The 20,970-nt window shown below is 35.0% G+C and overlaps 2 protein-coding genes across 2 annotated transcripts; both read right to left on the bottom strand.

Annotated features, from left to right (window-relative positions):
* Positions 1-218: 218 nt before the first annotated feature.
* Positions 219-3,835, bottom strand: LOC114743177 (polygalacturonase QRT3-like). The gene is made up of 3 exons (XM_028931370.1): positions 3,629-3,835; positions 3,301-3,540; positions 219-1,473 (listed from the first exon to the last, which is right to left on the bottom strand). Exons 1-3 carry the CDS (start codon positions 3,833-3,835, stop codon positions 451-453), a joined length of 1,470 nt encoding a protein of 489 aa, XP_028787203.1. The 3' UTR covers positions 219-450.
* Positions 3,836-8,096: 4,261 nt separating this feature from the next.
* LOC114743178 (uncharacterized) lies at positions 8,097-15,950 on the bottom strand. Its single transcript, XM_028931371.1, has 9 exons — positions 15,658-15,950; positions 14,784-15,216; positions 14,257-14,436; positions 13,666-14,111; positions 12,988-13,173; positions 12,085-12,192; positions 11,525-11,728; positions 9,553-11,438; positions 8,097-8,756 (listed from the first exon to the last, which is right to left on the bottom strand). Exons 3-9 carry the CDS (start codon positions 14,330-14,332, stop codon positions 8,201-8,203), a joined length of 3,462 nt encoding a protein of 1,153 aa, XP_028787204.1. The 5' UTR covers positions 14,333-14,436; positions 14,784-15,216; positions 15,658-15,950; the 3' UTR covers positions 8,097-8,200.
* Positions 15,951-20,970: the final 5,020 nt, after the last annotated feature.

Below are 20,970 nucleotides of genomic sequence, written 5' to 3' on the forward strand. Positions count from 1 at the left end.
TTTTCAAGCATGGGCTTTAGTGTTACCCTTAATAAGAACGCCTTATAATTAATAGGAATATTTTAAAGAAAAAATTATAAATTTAGAGGATAAAAGAGATTGAGGTCATATATTTAAGATAAATTTCAACCTGCCCACTAGCTCTTATATTAAGGATATGAGGCAGTAATATATCACAGAATATTAAATTATAAAAATGAAATTAATTGGAATTGTGATGATGACAGAAAAAATTGAAGTTGTGCAAGAGCTGCTGTGCTTACATTTCCAAATTGAATCAGTCTTGGTGGAATTTTACTAGCCAAGCTGATTAAAAATAATGGTATCCTATAAAGCATTTAAATCTAAAACCTTATAAAACAAATTACTTTAGGCAACTAATTAATTAAGAACTCTTTGTGCAGTTCTCTCCTCTTCAATATCACGAGGCCAAAAGCTTGCAACTTTCAATTATATGCTTTGATCCACAGCAACGTATAAACTTGCAGACACTACCGCTTCACTTGTCTGAATCACCACACTATTATCAGACACATTCCTCAGAACATAACTTGGGAAAGTGTCGCCTTCGAAGCTCAATGAATACTGAACATGTTTGATAAGGTTAGGGAAAAGCAAAACATCATTAAAATCCGCTATTAATGAAGTCCCATTCGCTTGCACTGTCTTCTTCGCCACAGTGCTCTTCAGGTTCATCCCCTTCACAACGTTCCTGTCTACCACAACCTGATCAACTTGCTTAAAATTATTCCCACTCGATTCATCCAGATGAACGATTTCAACCCCTTTGTTAGATCCAGCAAACATATTGTCAGCAATGGTTACTCCATTGACTACTCCGTTGACTGATTTTAGGACAACATTGGCATCTCCGAGGAAGAAAGTACCAGAAATGTGAAGCTGAACTGGGTCTTCTGCAACAATGCTGGTATAATCCATGTAAGAATTCAAAACCCTAGTTTGTGTCAACCCGGCAAGTTTGAGATAGATCCCGGTGCCTCCGAAACCAGTGGCTTTGTTATAGCAATGCACGCCGGAGATTATGTTGGCCTGACCGGAGACCATTATTCCGATGGCAGCGGAGAAGATGACGACGTCGGTGACGGCGTTGTCGTTTCCCTGGAGGTTGATTCCCGTGCCGGTGAAGTTCCTTTCGCCTTTGTCGCCGCCGGCGGTGATGTGTTGGCCAATGAAGGAGTTTCTGACGTAGGTTTCATGGCCGCCTTGGACGAGGATTCCGTTGGTGGTGAAGTGGGTGACGTAGCAGTTGTCAATGCCGATTCTGAGAGAGTTGATCACTGATATGCCTCCTCCATGGAAGTCGGAGTCCAAGAGAAGGTCCTTGAAGGTGATGAACTCGTAATTGTAGGATGAAGAAGGGGCAGTCTTGTCATTTCTATTGCTCGTTGATAAATCAATGAGGTACCCATCTGATGGAAAGTTGTCAGAGGCTCGGAGGGTCCCACCATGCATCTGTTTTCACCAAATGTACATTACAATTCTAAATATTTCTTCTAATCTTAAATATAAATTAATTTTAACTCCCAAATCTTTTTTTTCTTGCCAACAATTTTAACTCCCAAATCTAGACTAAGAAAAATTGGTTTCTCCATTATATTAAAATTGAATAAGTTTTCACTTTTATCTTTAATTATTATTAATACTATCAATTTAAAAATCAAACTCTTCCTGTAATCTTTAAATAAGGATGAGTTCTTTTTGAGAAAAAACATTAATACGTGAGTTATATATTGGACTATCATATATTTCACTTTTGAAATATGTTATAGTTAATATGAGAAAAAATATTATATCATAAAAATATTTCATTCGCCTTTCATACTTATAAAACTGAGTAGTAGCTAATTGATTAGCAGTTACTCTTTTTTTTGTCCTTATTATTGTAACTAATTCTCATATATCAAAGCAGTTAAAACATTAAATTTATTCTGATAATTTTTTTAAGATTACCGCTAATTTTTAACACAAAGTTTGATGAATTTTTTCACACTAAACATTAATTATTAACAAAAACAAAAGTAAAAAGTAGCAATCAACAAGTTAGTTAATAACTTATATTTAGAACTAAAAATTCCTTTTTGATGATGCTCTACAGTAGGAAGCAAAAGTAACATATAAAATAAAACAATGGCAGCTATCTTGTATGAAATACTATGTCCGATCTTTAATATAAGACCCTGTTTGACTTTTATTTTGGTCCTATAAATAAAAGACTACAATCCACTTTGTTTCTCATATTTACTCAATTTTTTCCAAGATAGTCCTTCTAATAATTATAGTTTTAGTCAATACACTTGATTAGCAAGGATATTTTAAGAAAAACAACACCTATTTAGGACAAATAACTAACTCAACTTACTTTCTTAATCTTCTCAAATTAGTCAACTGGCTCTTATAATTAGGACTAGAGGTGGTAAAACTTAAAATGAGTCATAGTATTTGTAACTAAACAACTCATATGGCCTATGACAACTTTATTGATTGATGAATATTAAAAATTTTGAATGAAATAATTGTTCAACATTTAAATAAATAAATTATTAATTTTGAAAAAGGGAGAATAACATGTTTTTTTCTCCTTAACTTTCTGTAAATGTGGTATCTTTTGACATAGCTCCAAAGGCCAAGGCCTACTTTTGTTGAGAGAAGAGTAAATTAGCAGAAGAAAAGGGAAAAGAAAGATCCCAAAATTTTCAACAAGATCACTAATATATATACCTATATACATACATATACACACACATATAGTCATTCATTGGTGAGGCCAATTTTGAAATTGAGGTTAGGCCAACCCTTCACCATTACCATTAAACTATACTAAATGCAGAAACCACCTCCGTCGCATAGCCGATATTGGATTCTCCGTCCTAGTCTTACCAACCAACGCCACGTGGCACCATGCATAGACTTTCCAAGTACATTTTTCAAGAAAGTAACACACCATACTAAATGCTTCATTTTGTAAATATTACCAATTCCCGGCCCGGCACTTTCCATGTTTTAATCAAAAACAAAAAAATAATTTTGCTTCTTGATAAAATCACACCTACAAGGGCCAAATAATTGTTTAGAAAAATTTAAATTATAATTATTTTTTAGAAAAAATATTTTTTATTTTTTATTTTTTTAGGCTTTCGGGAGGAATTATTTTTTGAATTATTTAATATTTAATTAAAGTCTTGCAAACTTTTTGTCCTGAAATGCAATTTTCTTAACTTTCTTATGTTGCTTGCGAAATTATGAGCTGTAAAATGAGTGAAACGAACGAGGAGAACGTACCATGAAGTTTCCGACACCGGCGACCGGCAGCCGGAGAGGCCGGCTGATCAAGTAGTTCCCGCCCTGAAGATTGAGCTGTGCGCCTCCAAGATTAGCAATGCCGTCCAACAAGAACCCTTCACTGTTATTCTTCGCCGCATCCGCCATCGCCGCAAGAAGAGCTTCTGTACTGTCCACCTTCCCCGTCGGATCCGCCCCGTACGACGTCGCTAGATATACCCGTGGAACATTTGAACCCGACTTCACACCAACACAAAAGCCAATTATTTTATTGTTATCACATTTTATAAAAGAGTGCCGATATATATACATATCGTCAGTTGGTTACCGGTGGTGGCAACGGTGACGGAGAAGGAGACGAAGCACTGAGTTGTCTGACGTGAGAAGCTTTGAGAGTTTCGAGTCTGCGTAATGCTCGGTGATGGCGGTCGCCGGAGATGGTGGAAGGTGACGGATTCTGTACAGAAGGATGGATACTGAGGAAGAAAAACAGAAAGAGAATAGGAGGGAATAGGGCTTTTATGGTTGGTTCCATTGAAGAAGACGAGGACGACGTTTGAGTTGGGAGGCGTTGGATTGTTAAGATTCAGAAGAAGAAGAAGAAGGAGGTGGAGGAGGAGGACGAATGAAGGCGTTTTCTGTGAGGGATATAAAAAGGGAAGAGGAAAAGCTTTGATAAAGAGACATGGAAAGAAGAGGGCGTAACTAAGATTTGATAAGAAAATGATTTGTCACATTTCATTATCGCCTCATGCTTGTGACACCCAATTTGGATTTTTTTCCCATTTTAGAGACATAATCAAACATAAATCACGTTATTAAATTATACTTAAGTAATTAATTATTATTTCATTATATTAATATTAAGAGGATACTAATTATTTATAATTAGGACCGGAGGTAGTATTAAGTTATAAACATTTATGTGTTTGATAATTGAGACTCATGTGAATAGAATATCTATCTGGCATAATGGGTAGATGCAAATCCTATTAGTATACTCTCATTTTCTTTTCCTTTTGAATATTTTTCCAAACTCAATAAGAATTAGATTTTAATTAAATAATTTCTAAACAAGCTTAAATTAAAAAAAAAAGTCAAATATTTTCTTCTCTTGCCGACCATATGAAGTAAAACTTTCAATGGAATTATCAATCTTTTCTATTTTTCAGCCGGAAAAAATAAAAACCTTCTCCATCCAACCCATAAATACTTCTCTGGTTCTTAATATAGGACCTAATTGTTAAGTTAATTTTGGTCTTAAATATAAGACATATTTCTTATATTTATTAATTTTTACTAAATTACCCCTATGGATACTTTATTAACAATAATCAAGTAGAAAAGAAGAGAAGATATTGAGAAAGATAATTAGGGTGTTTTAGAAAAAATATGTTATATTTCTTATAATTAACTAACTTACTTAACTTTCTTAATCTAATAAAATTAATTAAATAGATCTTACATTAAGAACCAAAGGAGTATATATGATCAGTTTTCATATCGTTATCTCACTGAGTTAGATTCATCATACTCAATTAGGAATAACTCTTCCGCAAGCCCCTTTTTTTTTTTGTATTAATGCGAATTTAAATTCGAGACTATGAAAGTCATTATTAATTTTCTCTCATTTTTTATACAAAATAAAATCATTCAATATAAATTAAATTAAAATTTGTTTTCAACTAGAAAAAAGCAAATGATTTGTAGAAAAACTATTAGTTCTCCAGTGGCAATGTCGATCACTATATGCTTGGACGATGTTTCATGTTTAAGTCCAATGTTAACATGTTTGTGTGCGTGTTTTTAAATTGTATAGAATGGAAAAAAAACAATGTGTAAGAAAACAGAGAATATAAAATTGAACATTAATTTAAGCTATAATATTATTAGGCAGATTGATAATTAATTGTGCTGTTGAATATGTATAATATAACCTGACCTGACAGAAAAGGAAAGGGTTACCAACTTGATACTTATGGGACCTGTTCAAGATTGAGGTTGTGTAGAAGGTATTTTGAAAATGGAAGCAAGCAAGCAATCAGAAGCAGGTTGTTTTACTTTTAATCATTTATTTAATGTTAATTAAAAAAAGATGAAATTATATGCTAATAATGAAAAGAAGGCGGCGGTCCCCCACACATAACTTATGTCTTAGGGCTAAAGGGGTTGGCATATTGGGGAAGGTAAGCCCAGTGACTTTTCTTTGGTGGGTTGTTGTACTTGTTTGATTACTTTCATTATTACCATATATTTATGCTGCGCCCTATAACTAATTAATTTATTTTTTAAATCATCATAGCTATTTGGTATATATTATTCTACTTGTTAATATAAGTCACTTATAACATATTTTTGCATATCAAGAAATGTATTAAATTAACAAAAAAAATTTAATTTACCCTCATTAAAAATTTTTCCTCTTTCTACATTTATCAATCATTCTCATAGATCTTTCCTTTATTTCTCTTTTTTTAATAAGAATTAAATAAGAGTATAATTAAAAATAAGCATTAGATATATTACAAGTAACTTACATTTAAGACCAAAACCTCCTCCTATAAATGGCTTATATTCAAGATCTGAGGGGTATAATGGAGCTCAAGAAATAAGAAAAATTATCTGCAAAGATTAGTAAAAACCGTACCGTATAATCATATCTCTATCTCATTTTCTCCAAACATTGATAAGGAAAAAAATTAATTTATAGGTCTATAAAGCTTACCTCAATTTTAAATTTAGTTCCTGTAGTTTAGTTTGTTTAAATTGGAACAATTTTTTGTCTCTAAAATTTAATTTATGGATTTTATAAAATTTCATATATAGAGAGAGATATGGGGTGTTAGAAGAGTGTTAAATGAGACGATAGAAATTTCATAAAATTCATGAAATTCTATAATTTAAAACTAAAAAGTTTTATACTCGAGAAGACACGCTTACAAAGTCCAATTTAAATAAGATTTAAGATGTAGATCTACCTATAAAATATTTCATCATGGGCGTCTAGCACCATATATTTTTTTCGAGTACAAAAATATATATGAAATTTTTAAAATGATGAAAAATGCCATGGCCATTAAGTCCATTAACATTGACAGTTCGGCAAATATGTAGGACAAGAAAATAGTGCAAAAATACATATAATATTTTCAAAATGATGCAAAAATGCCACGGTCATTGGAAACTTCATATATATTTTTATACCATTTCAAAAAGTTTATGTGTATATTTGTACCATTTTTTTGTTGACATGTTCATTAAACAGTCAATGTTAGTTGACTTAGTAGTCAAATTATTTTTGCACCATTTTAAAAAATTCATGTGTACTTTTGTATCTAAGAAAAATTTATGATGTTCGATGCCCCTAACAGAATATTTCATGAGTAAATTTGCATTTTAACCCATTAAACAAAATAAGATATAAAAATATGATTTAAAATTGAGATAAATTATAAGAAAGTAGAGATTGATTTTCTAGTTGACATCATTCGCATAATTTTGATTTGACTGGCTCAATGGTCAATGTGCAGTTGATAGCAAGCAAGTGTTTTGATGATTTAAAAGTTACTCAAACTCTTTGGGGTCGAATGCTCTTGTATGATAATCATAATCAACCGAATAAATAAAAATGTAATGAAAATAAACTAAAGCATTCTTGTTGAAATAAGATTGATAGATGACGATTTGATGATGAAGCTCAAGTTATGATGAGTTACTCAATTGCGAGAACAAACTTGAGCAATTAATCATTTCGTGGACTGAATGCTTTAGGTTATTGCGTCACCTTGAAGAAGCATTAAAGTAACAACACAAAATATAATTCTTTTAAAATTTATTATAATTTTTTGCCAACATACAACTTTAATGTATCAAACGACAATAACTAAGATAATGACAATCAATTTCACAGAAATTTCTGACCATTGACAAGTGATAGCAGGTTACTAGACATCAACTTAAAGTCATTTAGGTAATTTTGTTATTAAATTCAATCCCAAACTAATCCCTATGAAATCACAATGATAAATGATTACACTTTTTCGGAGTTCTAAATTGAAATTGGTAGATTTGGGATGTTTTTGTCTCTTTCTTCCTAAAAATATACACAACGGCCCTTAATATAAAACATACGTAATTAATTTGATTAGGTTAACAAAATTAGATAAGTTCATTAATTATAAAAAATATGAAATGTTTTTTCTAAAACACTATAATTATCTTTCTTTAAATTCTCCTTCCTTCTCTTCTTTAATTGTGGTTGAGAGAGTATTAAGAAGAGTAATTTTAAAAAAATTAATAAATATGAAAAATAAATTTTACATTTATAACTAAAATCAAATCTACACTTAAATCCTGTATTAAGGAGCGGATGATATTTTTATTACTGCCCTTGTCTCTTGTTTCTTGCAATTCACCCTACGATTGACAAATAGTAGTTTGTTAGAAGCTATGCTTTTAATGATAGCGCAGCTCTCGTGGCCGAACAGTGGTTCTTCTAATTTTAAATACTCGAACTAATCACAGGAAGAATCTATTTAGAGACACGATATGAGTCAGCATAAAGAGATTCCATCACACTTGGCATCAAGAAAATGTATAAATAATTTAATAAACTAATAATTCGTCATGACCTGTCTGTAATAGATGGGATCAAGGAAAATCTCACACCGCTTTATTCAACAAAAATGGTCATCTTATCTTTAGGAAGTTTCCTTCCATACTTCTTGAATGATCAAGAGCCCCCCCACCCCCAAAACACACCAAAAAAAAAAATGCAAACAAATACCTGTGTTGGGTACATCATAATTTTAATTTTTTGAGCATTTTAGAAGATGTTTGAAACAGATAAATAATAATTACCCATCAATAAATTCATGTATGGTCGGTGCAAAAAAAAAAATCATGTATGTACAGTGATTATAGGTCCCATGTTCAGAGGGAGGAGGCTCCAGTAGGAACCTGTACCATCCAACAAACAGCTATGCGATTTGATTCTATAGGAACCCACAGGAAAATCAGATACATCAAGGAGGCAGCTTGAAAATCCCTGACCTTTCTGGTTAGGCACAAATTCCAGAAATGTTTCTGCAGCCCTGTTGTTCTTACCATCATATTCTTCCCTACCATGCTTGCCACTTGTTCTGCCTTTATTTGCCATACAATCTGCAACACGGCTATACAATTTCTTGTTCAGCTCAACAATGTCTTTATCTTTCCAAGCTTCATATCCCGGTGACATTCGCTCCCCCGCCTCTCCACAAGGTGTCGGTACTTGGCAGGACACCGGACAATAGAGGATGCAGTACAACGTTTTTGGCCGAACATGGAGATTTGGCGGCAAGTTTTTCAGTTGAAGACATAGATTAAGTGATAGACTGGAGCCTAGCAAAACAGATATACCAGCACCATTTTTTGTGTCCTCACTGTGGACAAACAGCTCTGATCCAATGACTTGCCTGGATAAATAATGCAAATGGAACGTCAAAATGCTGAGAAGAAGCCTAAGGTTCACATACACACTACATTTGGAAAATAAGAAAGTATCAATATACATCAAGCCGCCTTCTAGCTTCTAAACCTGATCCAGGGGACCGCTCAACTAATTCTCTATATTCAGGAAGACTACTACTCCGTCCCTAATCATGAGAACCTTTTGGCCAAATTATGCTTTTTAAGAAAACAGTTAAAATTAGTTAAAAACAATTAATATGTAACAAAAGTAAGTTTTTTTCCAAATATACCCCTAATAATGTAAAGAGTAATAATGAGATAAATAGAGAAAGAATGTAATATATGAAATTTATTAGGGGTAAAATAGGTAACAATACATCAAATGTTCAGACAAACTCAAAAGGGACTTATAAAAAGAGACAAATCCATTCAAAAAAGAGGATCTTATAATTAGGAACAGGGGGACTACATGATAAACTTGAACATTTAGATGAAGATATATAACAGAGAGAGAGAGTTAATGACTATAAGTGATAAAGAAAATATAGCTGAGAAACCTCAAAAATAGACCTAACATTTAACAGCTAAAATCTCTGACCAACATAACATGTGATAGTTAAATGATTGACTCTTGGCACAGACAAAGAATGGCCATATATAAGATATTGATTGAAAACGGAGAAAATAATGCTCTAAGCCATGGTCATTCACTCAACCGTAAAATACCACTAACAGTTATCTCCCATGCTCCATAATTTGAAATCATCTATGTTAATAGACGCGTTTAGAGCGAAACCATACCTTACTTTAAAGAAATACTTGGGTATCCGAGGAGGAATACGAATCCATTTTGTTATAGTATCTAATATCAGTTGTGATAAATTCTTGGAAACTTTGGACAGAGTTGTTTCATTGTGCGTATTGCTTATTTTATTTGCCAAGCAGGCAGCCTCAGAGATCACATTACTACAAACATTGAGAAAATCTCTATATGCAAAACCAACATCACAAGTTTGATGTCTAGGCCGCAAGGGAAAACAGTTTGTGGGCCGCCAGTCAATAAAATTCAACAGCAAGGAGAAATTTGAGTTGGTTTCATGATCCATATGCCGCAGACACCCTGCTAAATTTTGCATTGCCGAGACCAGTAAGAAGTTACAGGCGTCTTTGTCAACCATAAAATTTTCATGAGATAGCTGCTTTACAACAATAACTGCAAAACCAGAAACAAATGCCAATAGTGAACAACTCAGAGAAAGTGCTGTCACAACTGCAGAGCTTTCACTGTCCATCTCAATGAAAGATGTTCCAATCAGATCAAATTCCTCTGCAAGTCTATAAAAATGAAACGAAATTTGAGAAATGTCTTCAAAAGACTTCAGACATCGACACAGAACATCTCCCTCATTATTTAACTGATTGCCCCAATCTATATTCAACACAAGTCTCACATTTTTGAGTATGCCCACCGCATTTTCCAAAAATCTAGCTTTCAATGATAAATACCAACTTTGGAAGCTGAATGCCCAAGAACTTGTTACAGCTGCTTCCAAAAGTCCCATGGAAGAGCAAAGTGCCCTATAAGCTGCAGGTAGCTTGTAACTGTAATGATGATCGTTGACACTCCCAGCATCCCATGGATCCCTCTCATCCATGTAGTCACCAGAATTTAAAAGAAATTTATTATTCTCCGACCCTTCCACTAAAGTGACTCCCTGTGTTGGTAAATTAAGAAGCTGGATTGCTCTCTCAGACTGAGTGTATTGGGAAAGTGCTTTTAACCAGTTACAGCAAGAATTAGATTTGACCTCCTGAATTAGCTTGCTGAATATGGAAGAAGATAACAGCAGTTCTCCTTGGCATGCTGCATATATTCCAATTCTATAAGCAGTCCAATTATCTATGTCTGTCAAAATGCGGTTCACAAACTCTACTGTATCAACTTTACAGTTAACAGGACAACTATGAGGATAGATACTCAGGTTATAATGATAACGTATTCCATTATCCTGCTGAAGCAGGCCACCCCAAATATGTTGACTATGTAACAGAAGACAATACAATGTGCATGTATAGCAATCAAGTAAACCACAATGACACAGAAATTCAACCAAAATCTGCACTCTGCTCATCACCTCAGTATCAATGGCACCAATTTTTCTGAGAGTTTCAAGAAAGGAGACCAGAAATCTGTATACTTGGCAAAAAAATTTGGATACTACATGGGTTTTCTCTTCCCAATCAAAATTCACAGCCACATGAGTCGATGATGTCATTTGACCAGTAGTTTTGAGAGTCACAACAAATTCAATTGTCGAAGTCATGTTATCAAGTACCAGGACAACCAGATGGTGATGCTTTATAACACTAGATAGAAGAATATCAAACAGAGTTTCAAGTTTCTGAAACAGCCATGAATAATTTTGATGGGCTTCCAGTAATGACTTAACCAGAAGCTTCATCTGATCCTTGATTAGTGAGACAACCCGTGAAGCCAAAGAAGTGAAAAAGACATCATTTTCAGTACATGTTTCTCCCACAAACTTACAAGACAAATTTGCCAAAATATGGATGGTCAAATGGCCCCTCATCAAATCCGCATGCTGTATTGCATTCTCTGCCTCAGTAATCAGCTTGACAAATTCATGGATTTCCGTAAAAGGTAAAGGTGGAATACACACAAGTACCTGCAAATCATCTAATGCAAGTCAAAACAGTTCAAAACCAATGATATAAAATGAAACCACTATTTTGCATGGTACAAGAGCCAAACCTTACGTAAAACCCGTAGAGCTTCAAAGTGCATGGATAAAGACACTTCAGGTTCCTCCAGCATGCGAAGTAATCTACGGATTAGATCTGAATTAACTGAATTTTCACAAAGTCCTTTTTTCACCAGGAATTTCAAACATCTTAAAGCTGTTTCTTGTATATGGGAAGTTCTTTCTTGGCTGAGAAATGAAAGCAGAAGCCCCACCTGAATCCAGACATTTAAATAATACAATATAAAAGGGAAATGAAGTAAATTCTAGAACAAGGTGGTTGCAACAAGTCTGCTTAGACAAGCTAGTAGTACAATGCTTCATTTAATTACAAAACTCAAACGATCAATTTTTTAATTGACATAACATTTGCGGATACAAAAACCCAAAAAAAAAAAAAAATAATTCCACCAGTCGAAAGATTAAAGAGGCAATCATGAATGTACGCTCAGAAAAACAATAACAAAAATGAGAATAAACAAGTTAAGAGAACATATAAAGTAGGCCGTATATCCTGCCAACTCAACTACGAAAATCTAAATATTGTAGTAGACTAAAAAAGGGCAATCACCTGTTCAGGGATAAGTAGTGTTGATACGGAAGCCAGTTTTGAGAGTGAGACAAGCATCACTACCAAAAATTCTTCATCTAAAGAGTCCAATATCAATTCTAGACCTGTCTGCAATAAAGAAAAAAATCATATTAAAACCCTTATGACACTGAACACTTTTGGAAGAATACTCTGTTTTGTATTTACAGAGAAAACAATACATCGACTTATAGGGAAGAGATAGCAGCATTCTTGCTATTCAATCCCAGGAAAAAAAAAACAAAAAGCCTATTAAATGGAAAGATTTAAAGAGTAGATAAGGGCTATTAAACAAGGAATAAATCCGACTAATAGAAGAAAATAAATGCTGGAATATTATTTGAAATATTCCACCAACAGAAATCATTGGGAAAAAAAGGGCCACAGCCACCGGAAAAGAAAGTATAAAACTGTCAACAGCTCAAGATGCATTTTAACAGTGACCAGGTATCCTAAAGTTAAAACACAGCCTAAAATTGTATAAAAGGACTAAGGAACGCAGTTACTAGTAAATGAGTGTGTGCATGGCTGTAGACACATAAATTGTTGGTTTGTTCCTGAATTTTTTTCTCCCATCAACACCACTCCTGCCAAAGAAAATATGTGAATGAGTGTGTACATAGCTGCACACACATAAATTTTTGGTTCGATCCTGAATTTTTTTTCTTCCATCAACACCACCCCTGGCCAAAGAAAATATATAGTGCAGAGAGACAGAGACATGTGCACATGGAGACAAACACTAATAGTGTCACAACATGCCTGACAGCAGGGGGGGAAAAGAACCTAAAAACTGCACAACAAAGCAACTGACTTGGGGAAAAGAAGAGACCCCAAGGAAACAGAAGTGTATTAGATCTCACGAGTTATAAAAAAGTCAAAGACCTTGTATGCTTTATTTGCAACTGAATATGAGCACCTGAATTTTCCAAAAACTCGAGCAGCATCTAACTTGACAGGCAAGGATACCTCAGATGAAGTCACCATATTAACCAGCATCTCCAATGTGGTAGATGCAAAATCATCCGATATTTCACAAAAGCATCCTGCAGCAAATAAAGATGCTTTCACCTGTAGAAAACAGATCCAATGATTAAGATGTAAACAAGATTGAGACAGTCAATCAATAAAGCAAATGAATTTTCTTCTAGAATGAGCAGCTTAAAGAGGGATAGAAGCAAATGAAAATGGACCCAATAAAGATTTCACATCAAGAGCCTAGAACCGGAATAGAGAGAACAGCTTAGGAACTGATCACTTAATTATGTAAATACATAGTTTACTCCTGTAAATCAAACAAGAAATAAGCTTTTTGTGATGTTTGCCACACCAATCTACAACAGCAATTTTGTCATATGCTTTTAACATGACAGTAAGCACAGAACATATCAAATGATCATATTCTCATACCCACTAATCCCCTCATGGAACAATATCCAGACTGCTAGATGCCATATGCAGTATAAGTCAGATTTGATACATAAGCAAAAGATATGATTAGACAGATGGTATCACAAAAGTAGGCATCCAGGACAGCATAAATGTTGAAATAAATTATCTTACCAACCAAGCATGAGGAGAAACGAGACTGGAAAGCACTAAGTATCGTATAGGAGCATTGTCTTGAGCAAAATCAGCCCAACAACCAAACAGAACCAGAGCAAATGCCTTTGACTCCTCATCACCACTGTCACAAACAGATTTCACTCTTTTCAACAACTCCAAGTGGTTCGGTACTTTGGCCTTTGACAGCAAACCATTATGCCATTTGTGCTTCTTCTTTTTACGGTGCTTTAGCTCAGATAAGAAAACCGTGACAATAGCAAACCTAGTCTCTTTGTCACCACATGCAAATGCATCAGCTAGCCGCAAGAGGATGGCATTGGCAAACAGCCTATCTTCACCTGGCATCAAATCAAATATGTTATTGGCAGCGATGTTGGATTCAGACTCCAAGCTCCATTGTTGAAGTTGAGGCCCAAACTGTAATATGGCTTCAACAGATCCACCTGGACAATGAATCTCATCAAATAACCAAAGCCAACAAGGATCGAATAGTAGATCATCCAATTGCAACATAATAACTAGAACAAAATTGGAAATGAGGTTAAGACAAGGAGTTAGTTCGCATCCATGAAAATACAATTATTTTACCTGGCTTCTTAGAACGAAGGCCCTTTTCAAGTTGAATGCTCCATTCCATGGCAGAAGCTGCACAAGTTCTTTCCATGTTTGAGAAGGCAAAAGGCAGAGAAAAGCGGCTTAAAGTTACAATGGAGGTAGTGAAGGAAACAATCTTTGGACTGTGATAAGTATCCTCATCTCCTTCAAATTCTGAAAATGAATAGCATACAAATTTTTAGCCAATGCGTTCTACAGTACTAAAGGGATCGATCTAAGAATTTCCATTCAGGGAGAAAGCAAAGATGATGAAGATTGTGTCATCACTACTGGACGCCAGTGCCATGACGTTCATTTCAAGCTTGAAACAGAGCATTGTGTTATTCGCTGCTATGTTATAGCCAACTTATATTCTGAGCAGTTTATGGGTATAAAATGATATTCACGCTAGCTTGAATATTCAAACTTTAACATTAAATTGAACAACCAAACACAGATCCTGTTCTTGACAGTGGTCTAGAGGCCAAACAATAACATAAAAAGAGAAAATGTGAACTTACTTGAAACCAAGGTTACTTGGGCGTTGTCTTATAATTTATTTTCATCTTCTTCACTCTACTCTTCTTCTACTACTACTCTCCCTGCTCGTCCTTCAATCACCATTCACTGCCACCGTTCACTTGTTGTGGCTGCGTTGCAGCGACTGGAGTACTGTGAGAGTGCGGTGGCTGGACCTTTTGCCCGCTGTGGGTGCTTGCACTCTTTCTGAATCTCTAATCCAAGGATGAGGTTTTGTTTGGCAAAGAGTTTTGGTCCTAAAGTGAGATTAACTTGATATATTGCACTGAAAAGGAAAGCTGGTAATACGCGAGCGAGTTGTCCCGCCAAAAGGTGCGAGTCTGGCGCGGGAGGCTGAAATATTCAGCCAACCAAAAACCGCCAGTGTGGGTTGGCAGGTTGGCAGTTTATTTTCTCATTTTTCATATTTTTCCCCTGTACATGAGTGAGCATTAGCTAGCTGGCAAAATTAGAATAAAGTACAGAACTCGAGAAGAATTCAGAATGAATTGGACAATGTTATACAAGCACCAGAAAGTTCCAATTCAGCGATTTTGTTCAGAATCCAATTGTGTTCACAAGAATTCAGTGCTACAACAGAAGAACTAAATGTTCCATCACAGAGCCACAGACCAATGTGAATTCAATGCTATGAACAAGTACAACTACCTGTTAAACAATGTCCAACACTTCAACCTCAGACCAACAGAAACAAAATTCAGTGATGACTGACAGGTACCTTACTCAGAAATTCCGAATCAAGTCATCTGTTTATAAGATGGGGTTATATTAATTTAAAATTGGCGTCAAATACAAATAAAACTTCCAACAAAACAAAAAAACCAGTAGGAGAGTGTTGAAGAAATGAATGACTACATGTGAACTGACCGAAGGGAACGAGAGTGAAGAGAGAAGGGTATAGACTGAAAGGGTGAGAGGCCGAGAGCTTCGGCTGGTCTGCACTCTGCAATGGAGAATTGGAGATGGAGAACGACTGGACGAGGACGAGGTGGAGAATGAAAATGGAGGCCGAGCTGCCCAGGTCGTCCGTCGTCGAAGTCGAAGGCGGCAAGGCGGAACGCGGAAGCCGGAAAGGTAGAGGTGAAGAGTGAAGAGTGACTAGTGACGGCGAGGACGGACGGACCGACGGATGGGGGACGAGCAGCGACGCGCCGTGGGAGGGGCTGGTGAGCGGTGACTCGGGACCTGGCTTCTCTCCTAGACGTCTACGATTTCACCCATTTTCCTTCAAACGGCGTCGTTTAATAACAAAATCTGGGCCGCATGTTATAGAACAAGCATGACGGTGATAGGAGGCTGGTAATTTAAACGGCGTCGTTTCCAATATTGTATCTGAACCGTACAACCTGTAACTCAATCTCAGCCGTCCTTGTAATTTCTTATTAATTTCTCAACTTTCCCCGGCAGCCCATCATTCTTCTCTGTCCCGCGCATCGCCCCTTTCTTCTTCCTCCACCGGCGCGGGAAAACAGAGCAGCTAGTGGGAAAAGGTTTCAAAGAAAAGGAACAGAAAAGGAAGATCTGTGGCACTGAATATCAAATACTGACGAGTAAAATAACAATCTTTTATCAAATACCCAGAAATCTAACTTGATAACCTTCAAAGTTCATGATTTTTATTTAGTTTTTGCATTTATACTTTCAAAGTTCATGATTGAAACGCTTAGCCTCTCATGAATCCCATAATCTAAGGATATATTTGACGATCAGTCACAATACGTCACATATTGATAATCTGGAAAACAAGAAAAAAAGGGATCCATGGATAATTTAAATCCCAACTCCTACTTCTAAACTTCCATCATGTTGGATTAATATAATCTCTCATGTTTGACATGCTCAAGTAAAATCATCACAATAGTTACTAAAGCCAGGCAAGCTCTTGCAATTGGCGATGACAGAAAACTTCCATTGTATAACAATCAGCTATTGAGCTGTGTCACGCGAGAAAAGTAGCATTTTAATTCGATCGGCGAGCGAGGAATACCCTATTCAATCCATCAGAGAGAAGGATGCCGATGTCAGAGAATATGTTCTTCCCCTCAATCCGCGAGAGAGGAACTGTTCTTCCCTCAAAACCAACGGCTTCGATTAGAAAAACATGGACGGCTGAGATTTTATTTTACGCAGCAAAAACGGCGTGGTTTGGGAGAAAGAAGGGCAGCTGGAAAAGTATAAAATAACTTGGTGTCCGTTTGGATTGCACGGTAGAAAAGTATAACTTTTTTTAATTTAATTTTTTAAAAAAATTAGATCAGGATGAAATTTAGATTGGATAATATAATTTTTATTTAAATTAATTTTTAAAAAAGTTAGATTGGGTAAAAATAAAAATCATTTGAATTATGATTGAATAAGCAAATTTATTTTGTAAAATTGCCAAAATGGGTGAAACTTTTATTACATAATGTAAAATGAAAAATTCTCAATTTACATAATATAATTTTTCTTCTCAGAATAGTTTTTCAATCAACAAGTTATCACTCTGTTTCTATTTATAAATCACTTGTAGAGAAAAAAGTTTGTTCTTAGTTACAAGAAGTCATTTGCAATATAATTAATAAGCTTTTTTTCAATTTTATCCCTCTTAACTTAATAAATGCAGAGAGAAAAATAAAGTAAATTGGTGAGATAAAATATAAAACGTATTTTTAATATCCTTTCTTTAATAAAGACAAATATAAAAGAAAAAATTATCAATTTAATGTATTTTTTTATTTGTCAATTTAGAGCACAAATGACTTATAGATAAGAATAGAGTAATATATTTGGTAGAGTAATTTTATCTTTTTTTTAATTAAAGTAAGTGGGGACCCATGAACTTCTCTCTCTCTCTTTTTCATGGTCTTTTTCTCTCCTCTCCATGCTTAAAAAGCAATTTTTCTTTATAAGCAACTCAAAATAGCTTATGACTTTTACAAGTTAAAATTAGCTTTCGGCTTAAGCTACCACTCAACCAAACAAGGAGCTGACCAATTAACATGCTTTTGGATTCTAAATCGTGGCTTTTTCATCCCAAAGGACTCTGCCAAACAGATCCTTAGAAGGTTAAAAGTGAGGTTGTCTGGATTGAGCAACGGGATGGGCTCTAAAATCATGAGATGAAATGGCACGTTTTGAGGCAAAGGAGAGTATAGCCGATAATAAGGGTTGAGCCTGCCAACCCCCCATAAGATGACGAGTTGGGTTGAAAAAAATAGAAACTATTTTTTTTTTTTTAGGTTGCCCATCCAGTTCACCGGAGCTTTGCTCCAACTATATCTGAATCCGACCCGCGTCGCGCACCTGGCTGTGGTGGGTAAGTCTCCCAACGGGGATTTCTGCATATGTTGAGGCTCGAACTTGAGACCTCGCTTAAGCTGTATCAAACTGCTTATCACTTGGACCAACCCTTGTTTGATGTAGTCCTTTTCAGCCCACACCTACCAACCCATAACCCACCACGAGCTAGCCCGCCAGCCACTTTTTTATTTTTTTCAAAAACCTTTTCACAATTTTTATTTTAATTTTAATAGGAAAAAAATTTTATCACTTTCACTTAATTTACATATAACTTTGTATTTTGTTAGAGACCTTGATTCTAAATTTGATTTCTCATTTTCTTTATTGTTTTACTATTTTTATACTAATAAAATGACTATTAACAATGAATTATCTGTTTATATTTCAAGTGTTGATACTAATTTAATTATATAAAAATATAAAAATAAGAAGAATTTGATCTATAAAACTTTATAATTTAATTTTTTAAAAATTAAATATATGTTTAAAAAAATTTAAAAAAGGGGTGGCCCCTTTGGCGGGATGAGCTGACAAAATGTGAGTCTGCCAAGAAGTAATCCTTTTAGGACCAACTCATATGGTTTCGAGCCCGTAGTGGGTCAACCTGTTTTACCACTTCTAAAGGAGAGGTAGGAGAGGGGAAGCCTGAAGGCTTGATTTGATCGATTTTTTAAAATTTATTTTATTAACATATATATTAAAATATGCAGACTTCTAAGTGTACCAAAAGCCTCTATTTATACAGGCTTTAGTAGGCTCAAAGCCTATTTAGAGCCTTCAAAGCTTAAAACATGCATTCTTTTTAAAGTCTTACATTGTAAGTAAGTCTTTAAAAAGGCTTCAAAACCTGAGGCTAAAAAATTTGCATGTATAGAGGCTCGGCCTTTATACTCTAATTATATAGGCTCAGGCCTATTTGGATAAATTCTGACCCGATCTATTTCCATTCTTAATTGGAACGGTGTATTTGGTTGGAAGGGACACATTGGACAAAGGAGGGAAGGGGAGATGTTCCTTCCTTTGGTTGGAAATTTTAGAGGGAGAAAAGCTGCACCTTTACTCTTATTTTGCCCGCCTCGGTAGCAGGTTAGCCCACAGTTGTTAGCGAGCTAACCCACCATGGGCTTGAGTAATGCAAGTGCATTCGAGCCAAATAGACCTGCATTAAAATAGTTTTGCAAACTTGGTTAGTCTTTTGTTTAGTGGGCTTAGCCCTCTCTCTTGTAACAAAAAAAAAAATAGTTTTGCAAACTATGAAACAGACCCGTTATTACCACCTCTTCTCAAGAGCATGCAAAGTGCCCCAAAATTCAGCAAACATCCGAAGTAGCAGCAATAGCAAATTTTCACAACACACACCTAACAAAACCTTAGCTAATAGGATCACAATAATCGAATTAATCAAAAATAGAGGTAGCACAGCTGAAATAATGAATTTCGTATTCAAAGTGTGATTCTAAACTCAAATGTAAGTTTAATCTCTTGAATACAACATCATAACTCACAGCTTGAAGAAGATAAGGGTAGGATTATACCAAGTTAGGGAGGCTTTTGAGCCCAGTGAGAGAATGAGAGATGCCATGAAAAAGAACAACACTGCTTGAAAAGGACGACAATGGTGCAAGCGAAAAAGAGAGCACAGATAAAGAGGGTGATTATGGCTCATCAATAGCACAAGGAGCAAGAGAACAGGATATAAGGGCGATGACCCATCTGAAAGTGAGACAGTGATTTGAGCCGTGAGTTTATTATCTAAGGCTAATTCTTGACCCTGGTTTTATAAAAAGCTGATCTAACGATAACATTTTACCGTGGCCTACAAAACAACAGGGGTAACATATATTCAAACATTATTTTATTTTTTTTTAAATTTTACTGCTTGATACATCAATTGCAACTATAACTAGTGTAAAAGCTTTTCCAAATTAATTTATTAAATTTTCATTTATTCTAGGGTTTACTTAGGTTTCATGGTAGATCAATGCATTGATTGAAACCCTAACCGATGTATTCAAACATTATTTTAATTTTTTTTAATTTTACTACTTTAAATATAGGTTATACCTATAATTGGCGTAAACACTGTAGGGAGAATTGCAATTAGGTCCCACCCAAAGGAATTGAATACAAAAATATCTCTTGAAATCATGAAATTATTCTGAAGTTCCAAGAGATTTTTTTACAATAAATTTTATTTGTTTAATTACCAAATTACCCTTCTTTTTTTCTTTAAAGTTTGCATTGACAACTGAAAGAATAATGGTTGACAACTTAGGGTGCAAGGATTAACAACTATCGTGGCTAATTGGACAACTTATGTGTTACATTTTGTGATATGCTGAGAAAATGTGTTGTCAAACCAGCCATAATAGTTGTCAATTTTTACATCTTAAGGTGTTAACCACTGCTCTTTCTTTTTTTTCCCCCCTCAAAGGGGCAAGATGAACTTGCTAAAGATAAATTAGTACAGCACAACAACTACATTTAGACCCTGTCTAAGCGTAGGCGATCAAAACATCCAAGATGGGGTTTGTTTAAAATCTTCATGTCCTCCACGCTATGATGTGCTTCTCTTGCCAGAAAATCTACACACTATATGGACTCTCTAGGTGCATATCTAAGTTCAATTTCCCAATCAGAGAATATCAGCCTCCTTCCTTCTGTGATATATCTATGTTCTAAAAGGATGGTGTCCTCCACTTTCTATCATGAGTAGGTGGATAGCCTCAAGTGAGTTGGTATAGGCCAACACTTTGTCAAAACCTTGTTTAGAGATTTGAAGTCCAGTGGTAATCCCAAGTAGTTCTGTTGTGGTCAACCACTCTTCTTTCAATTGTTAATACAAACTTTAAAAAAAAAGGTAATTTGGTAATTAAACATAAAATT

Source organism: Neltuma alba, unplaced genomic scaffold, assembly GCF_004799145.2.
Source record: "Neltuma alba isolate B1F8T4 unplaced genomic scaffold, ASM479914v2 tig00003967_pilon, whole genome shotgun sequence".
In the NCBI taxonomy this organism is placed as follows: Eukaryota; Viridiplantae; Streptophyta; class Magnoliopsida; order Fabales; family Fabaceae; genus Neltuma; species Neltuma alba.